General features: G+C 35.7%; 1 protein-coding gene across 3 annotated transcripts in view; it reads right to left on the bottom strand.

The window, feature by feature from the left end:
- Positions 1–14824, bottom strand: part of RBBP6 (RB binding protein 6, ubiquitin ligase) — a 31695-nt gene that overhangs the window by 13668 nt on the left and 3203 nt on the right. For all 3 annotated transcript variants that reach the window (XM_039349690.1, XM_039349691.1, XM_039349692.1), the window contains exons 2-8: positions 14566–14665; positions 11219–11255; positions 5857–5901; positions 3487–3575; positions 3266–3362; positions 2698–2837; positions 180–352 (exon numbers count right to left, since the gene is read on the bottom strand). In XM_039349690.1, the coding sequence (XP_039205624.1) occupies positions 180–352; positions 2698–2837; positions 3266–3362; positions 3487–3575; positions 5857–5901; positions 11219–11255; positions 14566–14665 (681 nt within the window). The remainder of the gene's footprint in view (positions 1–179; positions 353–2697; positions 2838–3265; positions 3363–3486; positions 3576–5856; positions 5902–11218; positions 11256–14565; positions 14666–14824) is intronic.

The raw sequence follows: 14824 nt of genomic DNA, 5'->3' as shown, positions 1-14824 counted from the left end.
GCATAATCTGTATGGAAAATCATTCATGAAGCTACCAGGGGATCCAGGTAACATGGATAGGCTCTCTGCTGCTCAGTTCAAGAACACTGCTCTGTGCAAACACAGGTCCGTACACGTGATACACCGAGAATCCCCGCTCTGCCCCCTTGCCACGATGACTGGGCAGCTCACAAACTCACATTCATCACAGTAGCTGTTTCCGCAACAAGGAATCACTACGGCATCCGTCATTATGTCCTTGCAGATCAGACACAACAATTCATCTGGAATGGGGTCATCTTCCTCTGAGGAAGAAGACGGTTCCTCTGGCAAGAACGGTGGCTTCTCTTTCTTCCCGATGGCATAAGCCTCGCTGGGAAAAACAAAAACCCTTCCATGAAATCTTTTTTTGCCTTTGTGGAAGCAAATGTAGCATGAAGCATGTGAAAAGTTGAAAGACCCGTCCCAACAGTTTTCTTCCCTCCTGTACACAATATGGCCAAATAATAATAATAATAATAATAATAATAATAATAATAATAATAATAATAATAATAATAATAATAATTTGTAGGTCTTTGTATTTTGTTAGAACTGGAGAAGATAACAAAATACAAAGACCTACAAATAGAAATAGAAAGACTGTGGCAAAAGCAAGCAAGGGTAGTACCAATAGTCATAGGCTCCTTGGGTGCAATCCCAAAACAACTGGAGCACCACTTGAACACCATTGGCATTGACAAATTGCTATTAGTCAATTGCAAAAGGCGGCCTTATTAGGAACTGCTTCCATCCTGCGACGATATCTGTAATACCATCAAACATCCACATCTGCCTATCCCAGGTCCTGGGTAAGGACTCGATAGGTAGACAAAATGCCAAATCCAGTCTGAACATCTGGCTGACTGTGCGATGATCGATAATAATAATAGTAGTAGTAGTAGTAAAGTGGGAAGGGACTTTGGAGGTCATCTAGTCCAACCCCCTGCTCAGGCAGGAAACCCTATCCCATTTCGGACAAATGGCCGTCCAGTCTCTTCTTAAAGACTTCCAGTGTTGGAGCATTCACAGCTTCTGGAGGCAGGTTGTTTCTCTGGTTAATTGTTCCATCAGGAAGTTTCTCCTTTGTTCTAGGTTGCTTCTCTCCTTGATTAGTTTCCATCCGTTGCTTATTGTCTTTGTACTTCAGGTGCTTTGGAGAATAGCTTGACTCCCTCTTCTTTGGGGCAGCCTCTGAGATACTGGAAGGCTGCTATCATGTCCCCCTCGTCCTTCTCTTCATTAACTAGACCAGTGGTTCTCAACCTTTCTAATGCCGCAACCCCATAATATAGTTGCCCATGTTGTGGTGACCCCCAGCCACTTATACATCACCGGGTACCAGGGGCATGGCCAAAGAAAAGGGGAAAAAAATGGCGGACAGCCTTGTTTGGCGACCCCCATGAAATGGTCGTTCTACCCCAAATGGGGTCCCGACCCACAGGTTGAGAACCACTGAACTAGACATTCCCAATTCCAGCAACCGTTCCTTATATGCTTTAGCCTCCAGTCCCCTAATCATCTTTGTTGCTCTTCTCTGTACTCTTTCTAGAGTCTCAACATCTTTTTTACATCGTGGTGACCAAAACTGGATGCAGTATTCCAGGTGTGGCCTTACCAAGGCCTTGTAAAGTGGTATTAACACTTCACGTGATCTTGATTAATAGAAGCATGAATTCTAAAATTGCATTTTAATTGGATAAAAAATGTTATATTAGTGAACTTCGCGGAGTGAGGATGGCAGTGAGACAGCAGTTTATCTATCAGTGAAAAATTCAAACTTTCAGAGCAAACGAACGCAAAAGGTGCAACAGCACTTAAAACAGAGATTAACTTCTACACAGAGTAGTATGAAAGTGCTTTCTGGGCACTGACATGATTATTATTGATCATCATTTATAAATCATTAATAAGTGATTAATTTATTAACTGTTTTGTGATGATCCTGTCACTGACCAGAAAATTCTACTTTCACGAAGTCTAAACACTTGAAATAGAGAAATGAAAGTGAATTAATCAAGTATCACAACCATAAAGTAAACCAAAATAGGGACTTTGGGCAATGCATTTTCAGTTACTCACTGTATCTATTGCTTTTTGTAATCAGCAAACATGCACACTGCTCCAAAGACTGAGCTAAGGACAGAATTGCAAATCAAAGATCTGAGGGAGTGCATCCTCTTCTTTAAGACCAAGATTCCTAGGCGGTTTCAATTCTGGCGTTTTTCCTAAGCTGAAACCCTCTCCCCTCCTCTAGCCACAAAGATCCTTTGAGGGCCCACCCCACCTGCATGCCAAGTGAGTGTGAGATTCTATGCAAGGAAAATTTACATTTATGAACCGTCTAACATGAAGATGCGTTTCTACTTAATTATCTTTTAGTAGTCCTTAGCTATCACTGCTATAATTTGCTAAGTTCCTCAAAAAAGAAATTCAGCTAAGATGAAAGATGAAACGTGAATTGATACAGGATTCTATAACCTATAACCGCAGATGTACAGTTCCTAAGTATTATTAATCAATAAACAAAAACAGAATATTAGAATGATAGGATAAGGAAAAATTCCATTGCCAGTCAATTTATTGTTAACCATCTAACCACTCTAGATCGCCAATTTCAGTTTTTCCGGCAGTTTTCATACTGATTTAAATGTTTTGCAAAGATCTCTTATTACTTACGCATCTATAGTAGGAATAGCGTATTTCCCTGTGTTGGTGAGCATGGCACCCTTAGTATTAGGATCCTGCACTTCCATCATGAAACTTCGTGGAATTCCAGTACTCTTCTTAATCCTGGGAACAGACTCAAAGTTTTTGTCCTGTTAAGAAAAAAAACAGAAACGTTTAAAATCTACTTCCTGTAACTCCTGCCATCTTTATCTGCACATAATTGCTTTGATCGATGGACTGATTTTCTAGCACTACACAGAATTGTATTCAAATAAAGGCACATTGGAAGACAACTATTGCCCTTTTGAGGGCAGATCCAGAGACTGACAAGGAGATTTAACACAACCAGTAACACCTAATTTATAGTTCTTTACCGCCTCCCTCTTTGCTCCCAAAACTGAAATACAAAGACAGATGCTGCTCAATGAGTTGCCTCTGCCCGTCCATCCTGCCGTCCACAATACTTCCAGCTTAGCATGAGGGAATCTCTCTCCCCAACAAATTTAAAACTAGGACTAGGCTCTCATCAGGAAACAAAAGACAAGCTACTCCAACAAACAAACAAGGCCAATCTTACCCCATTGGTTGGGCAGATCTTTATATAATGACCAGGTTTTCCACAACGAAAGCAAGTGTATGACGGTGGTGGCGGTCCCAGGGGTTTCTTCATGTAACTAAAAAGGGGTAAGAAAAGAAGTATGCAACTTTGCAGATTGTTTTTTTAAAATGTAACTATGTAAATTGTTCCAAAGTTAACTTTTTTGCTTCGGTTTGATGGGTGACATGGTGAAGACTTACTTGATAGGATCATATTCGTGGCCAGACTGTGACATCATTGCTTTAATTTTATCTTCTTCAGAAGCATTGGCTTCAGCCAGATTGGCGGTCTGTTCAATAGGTAATCATTTGACAATACACATTAGAAAACACATTTAAGGCCATCCAGTCAAAGACAAACACCACTCATCCAATCCTGTAAAGAGCAGCACAATGCTAGCTAAAGTTGTCTCAAAAACAGCTCAGATTATCCTGAAGATGTTCCAGGGAGTCCTTATGCCATTTACATGATGTTTATGTGCCTGTTGCCCTAAACTAATTTAAACAAAACAAAACAAAACCTGCTATTTTCTGTGCTGGGATACTTTGTGCCTCAGGCTCTTTGTACTTTACACAAATGCTTGTGTAAGTGTACCTATTTCCTCAGATAAATTTAAGAGGCCTGAAGTTAAGCAATTTGAAAGGTGCCTCCTGCAATACTTATAGATTAAAAAGCCATGAATTTTAAGATGTTTATCTTGGAATGAGAGGGTACAATTCATGGTTTCCATTTGCAGCATAGAATTATTATTTTACACTTAGAAATATTAAACCAGCAATTATCATCCTGAAAACTGGCATTTCAGACATTTCATATCTGGACCATTTTTTTTTAAAGTTGGGAAATTACTTGTAAAACCCCTTCTGGTATCTATAAAAGTAAAAATGAAGGACTACAGCTAATGTATCCAGAAAGGTATAAACAAGATTACACAATTAACTTTCTGCCAAGTAAGATCTAATGCCACACAATATGCTTTGGGCACACAACTTTCAGGATGATAGCCCCTTTAAGGTGCAAGGCATAGTTGTGATGTAAAGCTAATAATTCTAGAAACTTGTTAAAATGGGTCATTGCACGCTAAATATTGATATAAGCAAGGTTGAAGGGATTGGTTTTTATTTACTCAGATATCCAATCACCTAACATTCAGATCGTCCATACGCACTTTTTAATACAGTCATCCACAAAAGCAAACAGCTAGTTTCAACATTTTATTAAACAGTTGATTAAAATACATAACGTTTCTTAACAATGCAGATTAACAACTATGAAATCGTTCACATTTACAGAAAACTATTTTACAAATACTTAGCTAATTTGTTTGAACCCAAACAGGTTTACAGAACATATCCATTAGCACAGAACATTAGTAGGAATAGACCAAAATTCAAATATGGCATTTAATACACAATAGGAATAAAACAAAACTGTTAAATGCATTTCCTCTATGTAAGAACTATGAGCACCAAAGAGGTTAAAGTAAGTAACAGTTTTGAACTGCTTTATATTATATAAAAATATTCTGCATTTGACAGAAATACTCTCTGAAGTTCTACCTGAAACTTAAAATTGTACAGCTCTTGGACATTTCTTTCACATCTCAGAAAAATAAACTTGACATAAGGTTACAAAACCAAGGACAAATTTAAGGACAGCACTAATGGAAACCAGACTTGCTTGATAGAAATTAAATATTCGCAAACGCATGTCAAAATTTCCAAACTAGAAAAGGTAGTTTATTTTTGAAAAAATACAATTCCAGCCTTTGATCACAAAAAGACATAGGAAATATAAGGCAATACTGCTTCTAACTCAAAATTTTAAAGAGCAGTCATTTATTTGGGTATGTTATCACTAGTGCTTTCCCAGACAAAATTACACATTACTGAGCAGAAAGGCAAGCAGTTTCATTGCAAACAAAGTTGATACAACAGTTTTAAAAAGTCACATTTGCCAGTATGCCACACATACACATTGGTATATTCCTATAGATACATTTACACAGTCTGTGTTCAAACAAATTAGTTGCATAGCTATTGCCCACTGTATATACACTACAAGGGTACAACTGATGAAATTATTTGATGCAAATTATTGCTCTATCACTGGCTTTGAGTGCAGATTCCCCAAATAATCATATAAAGTGTCCATGTGATAGGGAAATACTTCTCTGCTGACTGTTGCACAGAGAAATCCTAGGAGTCCATAAATAGTATTAAAAATCTTCTTTAAAATTGTGCTATTTTTCCAATGCAAAATTAATGTAACATATCAAAGAAATGATAAAACAGCTTCAGAAGTGCTTCTTCTTTGTGTCTTGAAGATGAATAAAACTGCAACATTATGTTGAGGCTGATAAGGTACTCCCCTTCTATCTTCCCATACTGGGAACTACTCTTTACAGGATAGTAATTAATAAATACACACAATTCCAATGTTTAGACTTAATAGTTTTTTTTGCATCTATGACAGAAATTAAAGGTATAAATATCGCAGCATAAAACATTCAAAATACCAAGCAAGCAACAATATATTCTGTTATATTTGACAAATATATATGTATATACCTTTGTAAGCTGGGCCAGAGAAATAGATGCAGAAGAGTCATCAATCTGTTCATAAAAAATTAAACACACATTCAAGTTCCACAGTCAAAATGTAGCCAACATATTTAGCCTCAGCTGTGGTATTAAGGTTTAGCCTGAAACTACATTCTACAGAGAGGAAGTTTCAAAAAAATCTTTAGTTGAAATGTATCATTTGTTTCTATGGCTTGGGCAGTCAAATATACAATATTCAGTTCTGTAAAAAATAAGCTAGATATCCAATTCGCCTAATAACTTCATCATTAGCTTTGTTTTACAACCAATATAAACAAGTGTACATTTTTTCAAAGTTTAAAAAAATGCTACATTTAAATATTAAAATATGTTAAGGTTAAAAACCTTCAGTTTTTATGTAAATGTATGCTGTGGGAGAAGTGGATGTAAAAAGTTCAAATATGTTGTGGTAAAGAGAATATTTATAGACATTTTTATTTAGATGTGTGATTTGAAGCTTTAGAAGATGATAAATGTTGTACTTAAAAGAAAAATCATCAGGATGCTGATAACAATGACAGATCCCTTAAGATGTTTTGTGAGAAGTACTGAATAGAAGATGCTGAAATTAAGTGTGCAAAATAAATATATATATGCATTTAAATGAACAATTTAAAAATACAGATATTCCATGTTCTTTTTATCAGGACACTGCTAAACTTGGTATTATATAAAGTAGTACTCTAGAAAGAGTACAGAGAAGAGCAACAAAGATGATTAGGGGACTGGAGGCTAAAACATATAAGGAACGGTTGCGAGAATTGGGTATGTCTAGTTTAACGAAGAGAAGGACAAGGGGGGACATGATAGCAGTATTCCAATATCTCAGGGGCTGCCAATTAAGCTATTTTCCAAAGCACCTACAAGAAGCAACGGGTGGAAACTTCAAGGAGAGAAGCAACCTAGAACTAAGGAGTGACAGTGAGAACAATTAATCAGTGGAACATCCAGAAGCAGTAAATGACACTGGAAGTTTTTAAGAAGAGACTGGACAGCCATTTGTCCTTAGGGTTTCCTGCCCGAGCAGGGGGTTGGACTAGATGACCTCCAAGGTCCCTTCCAACTTTACTACTATTACTATTACTAGTAGTTACAAGGGCTTTTTTTTCAGTTCTAAAAAAACAGGAAAATAGATTTTTTTCAGTCCTAAATTAAGCCTAATGCAATCTCTAATTATCATACAGAGTCAATCATAGAACTAAATCAGACAACCTGCAATTTATGTGATACATTTCATAATTCTAGTCATAAAATTACCCGTTTTAAAATAAATCATGATGACTATCATGTTATGACCCACAAACAGGCATGCCAACTATCACTGAGGGAGAAGCACCTCTCATGTGTGCAGATAGGCGTAATTATGAGATTCAAGCTCCTCACAGAAAAAACACAGATCACTACTCTGAGTTAAGTATACCAAGGCTGGGCTTTAAGGATTAATAAAACCAGTTTGGAAGGCACACACACACACACACACACATTGAAATTACATTTTAAAAATTCAATTCTAATTAATGCCTGCCCAAAGTAATCAAACCTTTGCTTTTATTTACTAATTAAATTTGTATAGCTGCCCATCTCACAAAAAGCAACTCTGGGAACGTACAACAATTTTATGTATGAAAATTAACAGTACCATTCAGATCCAGCACAATCCTAAAAGTGGAACCACAGGGTAGTAGCAGCACACGCATCTACACTTGGCTCTACATAGGAATGTAGAGAACTACTCAGGTATATTTAAGGGGCTGCAAGCCCCTTCTTCAGACATATCTCATCAATCCCATTTGGTTTTTCATTAAAATTATGGCCTCATTCATTCAATATTGAACACACATTCTGCCTCATTGTTTCATCATATGGAAGAAATTCAGGAGGTGACTGCATGGGTTCAGGAAGAAATAATGTGATTGTTGACTACATGTTCAGTATATAAGTTTGTCAGGTGAATTCCAACTGCAGATATTTGTGCTCACCAAAAATGTATGCTTTGTGTTTCCTGTTCATTCTGAAGCATTTTGCTGGGCTATACAAATAGCCACACAGGCTGCTAAGAAGTATTGCTTTTTAAATAGCACTTACAATCTTTATTTTAAAATGAAATTTGAAATAACATGTGAGATGCTAAAACACTTTTTATAAGGCAAGAAATATGAAATAGATAAACTGGACACAAACAAATAGTTGGTCCACCACAAGAAACAAATGACTGAATACAGCAACAAATACTATTGTCTATTCCTCTTTGAAACAGATTACAGATAAAATTGTATCTGTTGTGAAATAAATCAATATTGCATTTTGGCCATTAGAACAACAGAAATATGTGAATCTGTGTCTGCTAGTACTGGTAGCCCTCTACCTTCTTCTTTAACGCTCTTATTCTTTCAAAATTTTAGTTTTAACTGAGATGTCATTCATCCAAATTTGAGCCTGAGTTTTGTTACAGATGTGAGACTCTGTCACTGCATTCACAAATTAACGATTCAAATTTTGCAGCTAATGTCAGAGCAAACTGCAAACACTAAAATCAGAGAATTTGTTGTCTGTCTTATCAATTATACTATGAGATATTCCTAGGCACGATCACATATTTCTACCTGTCTGATGGCCATGTATTTTTATTTTTCTCAGCATTAGTTCAACTATGTGAATGTCAATTTTTAGTAAAGTCATATAGATATGCATGTAGTATCTGAAAAAGGTTGTATGTATGGTAGTCCTATCTATGATGTCTAAAAATCTCTCAAGATTCAGTGACCATTGTGCAAATGGTTAAATAAAGGGAATAGATTGAGGAAAGAAAACAAGGAAAAATCAAAACACACAAAATCAAACTCTGGTCAAGACCACGTACACAACTAAATGACTCAAAATGTTTCTTCAAAATGGCTAAGACTCTCATTTTAGTTATTAAACTAGATCCAATTTCAGATGTGATAAGGAAAGTTTTGAAATTTAAAATCATACATATGTTCGAGATGTGGGACAAAAGGTACCCTATAGGAAGAAAACAGCAATAGGCACCACAAAACAAGGAATTCCTAGATGAGCAGCCATCATGGTGCTCTTTCACTCCTGCAGAAGCAGGCCATGAGACATGAGAGACACTGTTAGTCTACGTCTGTGCCATTTGTAGAGAGCAGAGGAAGACATGTGTATGCCAGATATTCTGTCTTCCTAGGAAACAAGGGACACGTACTCATTACAAAAGGATGGGGGGGGGAAGGGTCCTGGCAAAGACATGAGTTGTATACGTACCATAACAGGTAAGAGTACCTAACTAATTAAAAAAAAGAAAAAAGGTTTTTGAGCTATTAATACTTGGTTGGTGAATTCTAGTGCAGTAGGTTATAGCACAGAAGTTTAAAACAAAGCAAAACCTTTGTATGCAGTGGCCAGGATTTGAAGTCCAATGAAAGGAGTCTTTACTATTTAATGAACCAACATCAAGCATAGTAGACAACAACTAATTCTCCATTTATATCCTAACAACTCAAAACCTAACACCAGCATCCCCACTCTGAATCAACCTATTTCTAAACTCCAACTATAGAATGGCTGATTGCATGTAGGGACTGAAGTCTCCTATTTACACCCCCCCCCCTCCAGAGCCCATTAGGTGACAAACAACTTCACACAGACCTAAAAAGACCCACATACACACCCAGCCCTAATATCTCCTTTTCTAGATTTCATCAATACTATAGCATTTTGATCCGTTAGCTGGACAAGATTTTACTTGAAATAATAGAAAATAGATTTTACTTGATTCAATGAACATTCCTTGGGCGCACCCTAGCTTTAAAGTACGGTAGGCTTGAAACAGCGTACTGCAAAGCCTAACAGTCTCTAACTTTGATCCTTCCTTTAGTGCAGATAACAGAAAGGCTTGTAAGAAGTCACTGAATTGGTGGATTTTCGTGCTGTTTGCAAGCTTGCTTAAAACCGTAACTTTTAAACAAAGCTGTAAGATGTACAATAGACATGCCAGGGAACACACAATTCTAAATGAAAGTTGAACTTTATTTGTGAACATAACTTATTATACAAGCTAGCAAAAAGGACTGGTTATAAAATAATAATAAAAGCAGCTTACACAAAATCTGCTATATTATTTAGTTTTGGATCACTTGTAAGCAAAAATGAGTTTTAGATATGTTACGTATAATTAATAATCAAATGAGAACTGTTTTTATTTACCACAGGAATGCTAAATATTTTTAAATAAGCATAATTTTATAAATACTCTAACTGGTCATCAAAACTGCTCTTTTCTTTTCTAGCATTAGAAAACAATCTAGCAATGCCAAACTGCATCACTAAACCTTAAGTAAAACAACTTTGTAGTATGTTAAGCAAACTTAAAATGAAACAGAGACCACATATGTGTGTTTAATGAATTGAAATAGGAAAAAAATCCCACTGATCAATAATGGTAACTAAACAAGAGCTTACCAAAGGAAGCAACTCAATAGGCTATTACATGACAAAATAAAATTTAAGAACTTGTGGTGACCCGAGGAGCAAATAAGGGCATCTTTCCTTAATTGAATAGGTCTTTGGAGAGGTCTGGCAGGCTTTGTCACTGTGCTAAAATATCTCTTTTGTGTGAGGAATACTAAGATTAACGTTAATTATGTCTTGCTCAGGGATAATTAGTAGGAAATACAGATCTTAGGATAGCAGTTTACATTCTAGGTTATCTACTGGAGCAAAACATGTGAACAATGTGTATTTCAATATAAATCTAATTGCACAAATGATCTTACACCTTTCAATAAATGTTTGAATCTGAGGAGGAAAAAGGTAAGTTTAATAGATTGCAGTTTTTGAAAATATCTTCAAAAACCATTAATGGAAATATTAAGAATAAAAGTTGATACAATGTGATAGTGGCAAAAAAAAGATACACTCCAAATATTTTTATTTCGAGGAAACAAAAAGCACACAACAACCTATACAAACAAACAGCTACCAACTAGAGACACACAAAATGTAGAACAAAATAATTATGTTCAGCAGTGCAAACCTTAACTTACATGATCCATAAGTGATCATACATTATCTGTACAACACAAAGTCATACAGGAAATAATCTAGCATTCCAATACCCAATACAGAGTGTCGCTTTGCACCAGTGTTTATGATCACATTAAAATGATCTGCATTGCTCAGTTTACTATACTGAATCAAATTACAATATAAGTTACAGTATCAATGGTTCTCTGTGGGAAATAAATATTTATAAAAATATTTTATTGCTACAATATTGTAAATTAAGCAGATTGTGTAGAAAAAAGTGTGAGATTGTGTTTTTACATACTGCTTTTGAAGGTCCACTCACTGGATCAGTTCGACTTCTAAAAAAGGGAAAACATACTGTCAGAAACAGCACAACATACTGTCGCTAAACTGAAATTCACCACCAGAAACCAAAAGTGCATATTAAAACTAGCACATAAGGAAACATTCCTCCAAAACTTACTTGACAAAAGCTCTGATCCTAAAGGAACATTAACATTAAGCTTCTAGAAGTACCTGTTTTCTAAGACTGGCATGCAAAGTTTATGGAAAAGGCCAAATCCCCACACCAAGAGCAAGGCAGTCAATCTGTCTAGACAGACTGAAGAGGGACAGGATGTGTGGACTCAAAGTGGTGGTCAAAAAACATCACCTGAGAGGAGTTTCTACGCTTCTGTGAAACTTATGAATTCTGTGATAAAGAAAAAAGGTCTGATTTTAAAAAAAGGCTTTAAATAGGTCCCCTGAATATTTTACATTTAGGAAGTTATATTCTTCACAAAAATGATGCATTATTCAATCCCATAATCTAACTTGGGACATGCATGATATTTTCAAGTAAAAAGAACTGAAAGAAATGATAATTAGATAATGAGTTTTAAAAGTAAACAACTACTCTTTGTAGTTCAGATGATGTTCAGTATGTATTTTCATTGCCAACAATGTGCATTTCCATATAAATTTCATATACATACAATATTTTCAACCTAATTACCTTGAAGATTCTTATATCAAAATAAAAGGTTTATAAAAATAACTGTCTCACCTACTTGTAAGCTTTTGTTGCAACTATGACTTGTATCTTTAAAAATATATGTTAGATATCTTAAAGATGTATTGTAAAAAGTTGTGTTAGACAACATAGTACTCTTGTTCAAATATAATGGGAAATCACTGTTGCTTGTCATGTCAATGATTTCTTTGGGCTCACAACTCCCTCTTTTTTTTATTGCCATGCTTAGGCCTTCTTCCTGATTTTATGAAGCTTATATCCTCATGACATCTAAATTCAGAAAACTGTATTTTAAGCCTAAATTAATATTCCCTAACAAGGGAATATTCAAAATGATGACCTGGTAAAGTAAAACAAATCAGTTTGAAATTTGGATGGCTAAAAACGACAAATGAATTTAAAAATGGAAGCAAAAGCTACTTTTCCCCTGTTGCCATAAAAGATAAAAGTGAGATAAGGGTGATCTCTAAAAAGAACCACAGTTCCAACAATGTAAGCAGAAATTAGCATTTCCCCATATTGTTTTAAACACATACAGGTAGTCCTTGATTAGCAACTGTTTGAAGTTATAAGAGACCTCCCCAGACCTACTTATGACCCTCTTCCGGAGTTCCAATGACTATACCAGGGGTAGGCAACCTTGGCTCTTTTATGACTCCTGGACTTCAACTCCCAGAATTCCTGAGCCAGCCAAGCTGGCTCAGGAATTCTGGGAGTTGAAGTCCAGGAGTCATAAAAGAGCCAAGGTTGCCTACCCCTGGACTATACATCTCTAGTCACGTGATAGCATGCATTTATAGGCACTTGCATCATTCCGTGGTCACGCAACCATCATTTTTGTTGGGCTTTTTTTTTTTTGCCTGATTCTAGTACTTTTTCAACAAAAAATGCCCAATGAAAAAACTGATTTGTTTAATGACTGCTGCATTTTTTTTTTTCTAAAATTGAGCATGGTCACGTGGTGAGCCACTACCATGACTTACATAATTCTGGTTGTAAACCAAGGACTACCTCTATGTCCCCAGGATTCAAAGCTTTTCAGCTGATACTTTTTCTAATTACTATGTAGCTAGTCCTCAACTTACAAGCACAATTGAGCCCAAAAGTTCTGTTGCTAAGCGAGATATTTGTTAACTGAGTTTTGCCCCATTTTACAACCTTTCTTGCCACAGTTGATAAGTGAATCACTGTAGTTAAGTTAGTTACACAGTTCAGTAGATCTAGTTTTTCCATTAAGTTTGCTTGACAGAAGATCACAAGTGGTGTTTACATGATCCCAGGACACCGCAATGGTCATAAATATGAGTCAGTTGCTAAGCATCTGAATTTTGATCATGTGACTGTGAGGATGCTACAACAGTCATAAGTGTGAAAAATAGTCATAAGACACCTTTTTCAATGCCGTTGTAACTTTAAACGGTCACTAGGTGTACTGTTGTATGTCAAGGACTACCTGTAATAAGTAGCAAGGTAAAGAAATTAAAAAAACTTAACCCCCACCAAAATTTCCAATTCTTCATTTTTATTTTAGATTTTATTTTAGTGCTTGATGTTCAAAGTATATTATAGAACTTGCAATTCAAGTATTTCTAGAATTAGAAGCTTTACTCTAACAGTAGAGAACAAAGCAAAGCATATAAGTATTTGTAATTGGGGGCACACAAGCCTGGTATTACTTTGGGCAGCAAAAGGTCAAAGCCCCAGCCCACAATTACACTTTCAAAGCTAAGGACAGCACAAATTATGAATCCTTTATATTCTTTCTTAAAGGAATTTGTCAAATGCTGTCATATCACTATATCTAAGTAATTAGATACTGAATTATAAAAATCTGCACCACTCTTTACTTAGATGTGCTATTCACATATTATGCTACTGGTTGTTATTATGAGCAACTTACTATGTATCCCAGAGCAGAACTCTTTTAAAATAAGAGAATTAGAATAATCCTCCCAGGCAAAATTCACCTGAATGCTAAGCTCTACTGGTCTTGCCAGTACAACTTCATTTCAATAGTTTAAGGCAAAGGCATTTAAGCCCCCAAACTCCCTGGTCAAAGAAGTTTAAGCTCCCAAACTTCCTGAGCATGTTCTGTTCTGGATAATTATTCCCAATGGATTCTCCTGAATAGTCTACCTTTTTATATTTAAATATAGCAATATTTGCTCATAGTGAACTAATTCATATTTCTACAGTCACTAATTCCATAGAGCCTGAAATAGGCAACAATTTACAATTAGCAGATATATGTTAAATATTAGACAAAATTCTTTTTCTAGTTTGAACTATGGCCACTAAGAGTCAAAATATAAAGCAATTCTATCTAGAGGATATTCAAGATATAGTGATTACAACAACAGAAATCAGTATGTTTTCTGGCAGTCACCAACTTTTAATGGCAGCTCAAATCCTAAGTTCTATTTTAATGATATCCACAAGACAGGACTAAGTAAAAAATATTACTTCAAAAGTTTTGAAAATGGAATTCCACAAAACTATATTCATGATTTAAAAAAGCATTTTGACACAGACATACCCATAAGAGAAAATGTATACGTTTTCTAATTACCAAGAGGTATCAGTACAAGAAGTATAAGAATCCAAGCTTATTTCTTAAAAATCTTTTTTATACTTACATGACATAGGTTTTGCTTGTACATTTTACTCCTCCAATAGGAATTCTTCTGACAATAACGGATGAGTTCTTGGGAATCAGGGCATTATCATCAGTATATTCTAGGAGAAGGAGGAAAACACAAACACATTTGGCAGGATTCCTATTTGAAATGCAGAATTTCTCCCAATAAGGTACCAAATTGCAGGAATTCTTGGCATAATCAGGCAGGGTCATTAACACCCTCTATTCTTAAGCAGTATGTAACGGACAACTTAATA

This window comes from Crotalus tigris, unplaced genomic scaffold, assembly GCF_016545835.1.
Source record: "Crotalus tigris isolate CLP2741 ecotype Arizona unplaced genomic scaffold, ASM1654583v1 scf7180000018301.7375997, whole genome shotgun sequence".
In the NCBI taxonomy this organism is placed as follows: domain Eukaryota; kingdom Metazoa; phylum Chordata; class Lepidosauria; order Squamata; family Viperidae; genus Crotalus; species Crotalus tigris.
Note: the sequence above shows the minus strand (reverse complement) of the source record. Positions and strands in the feature narration are given on the sequence as shown.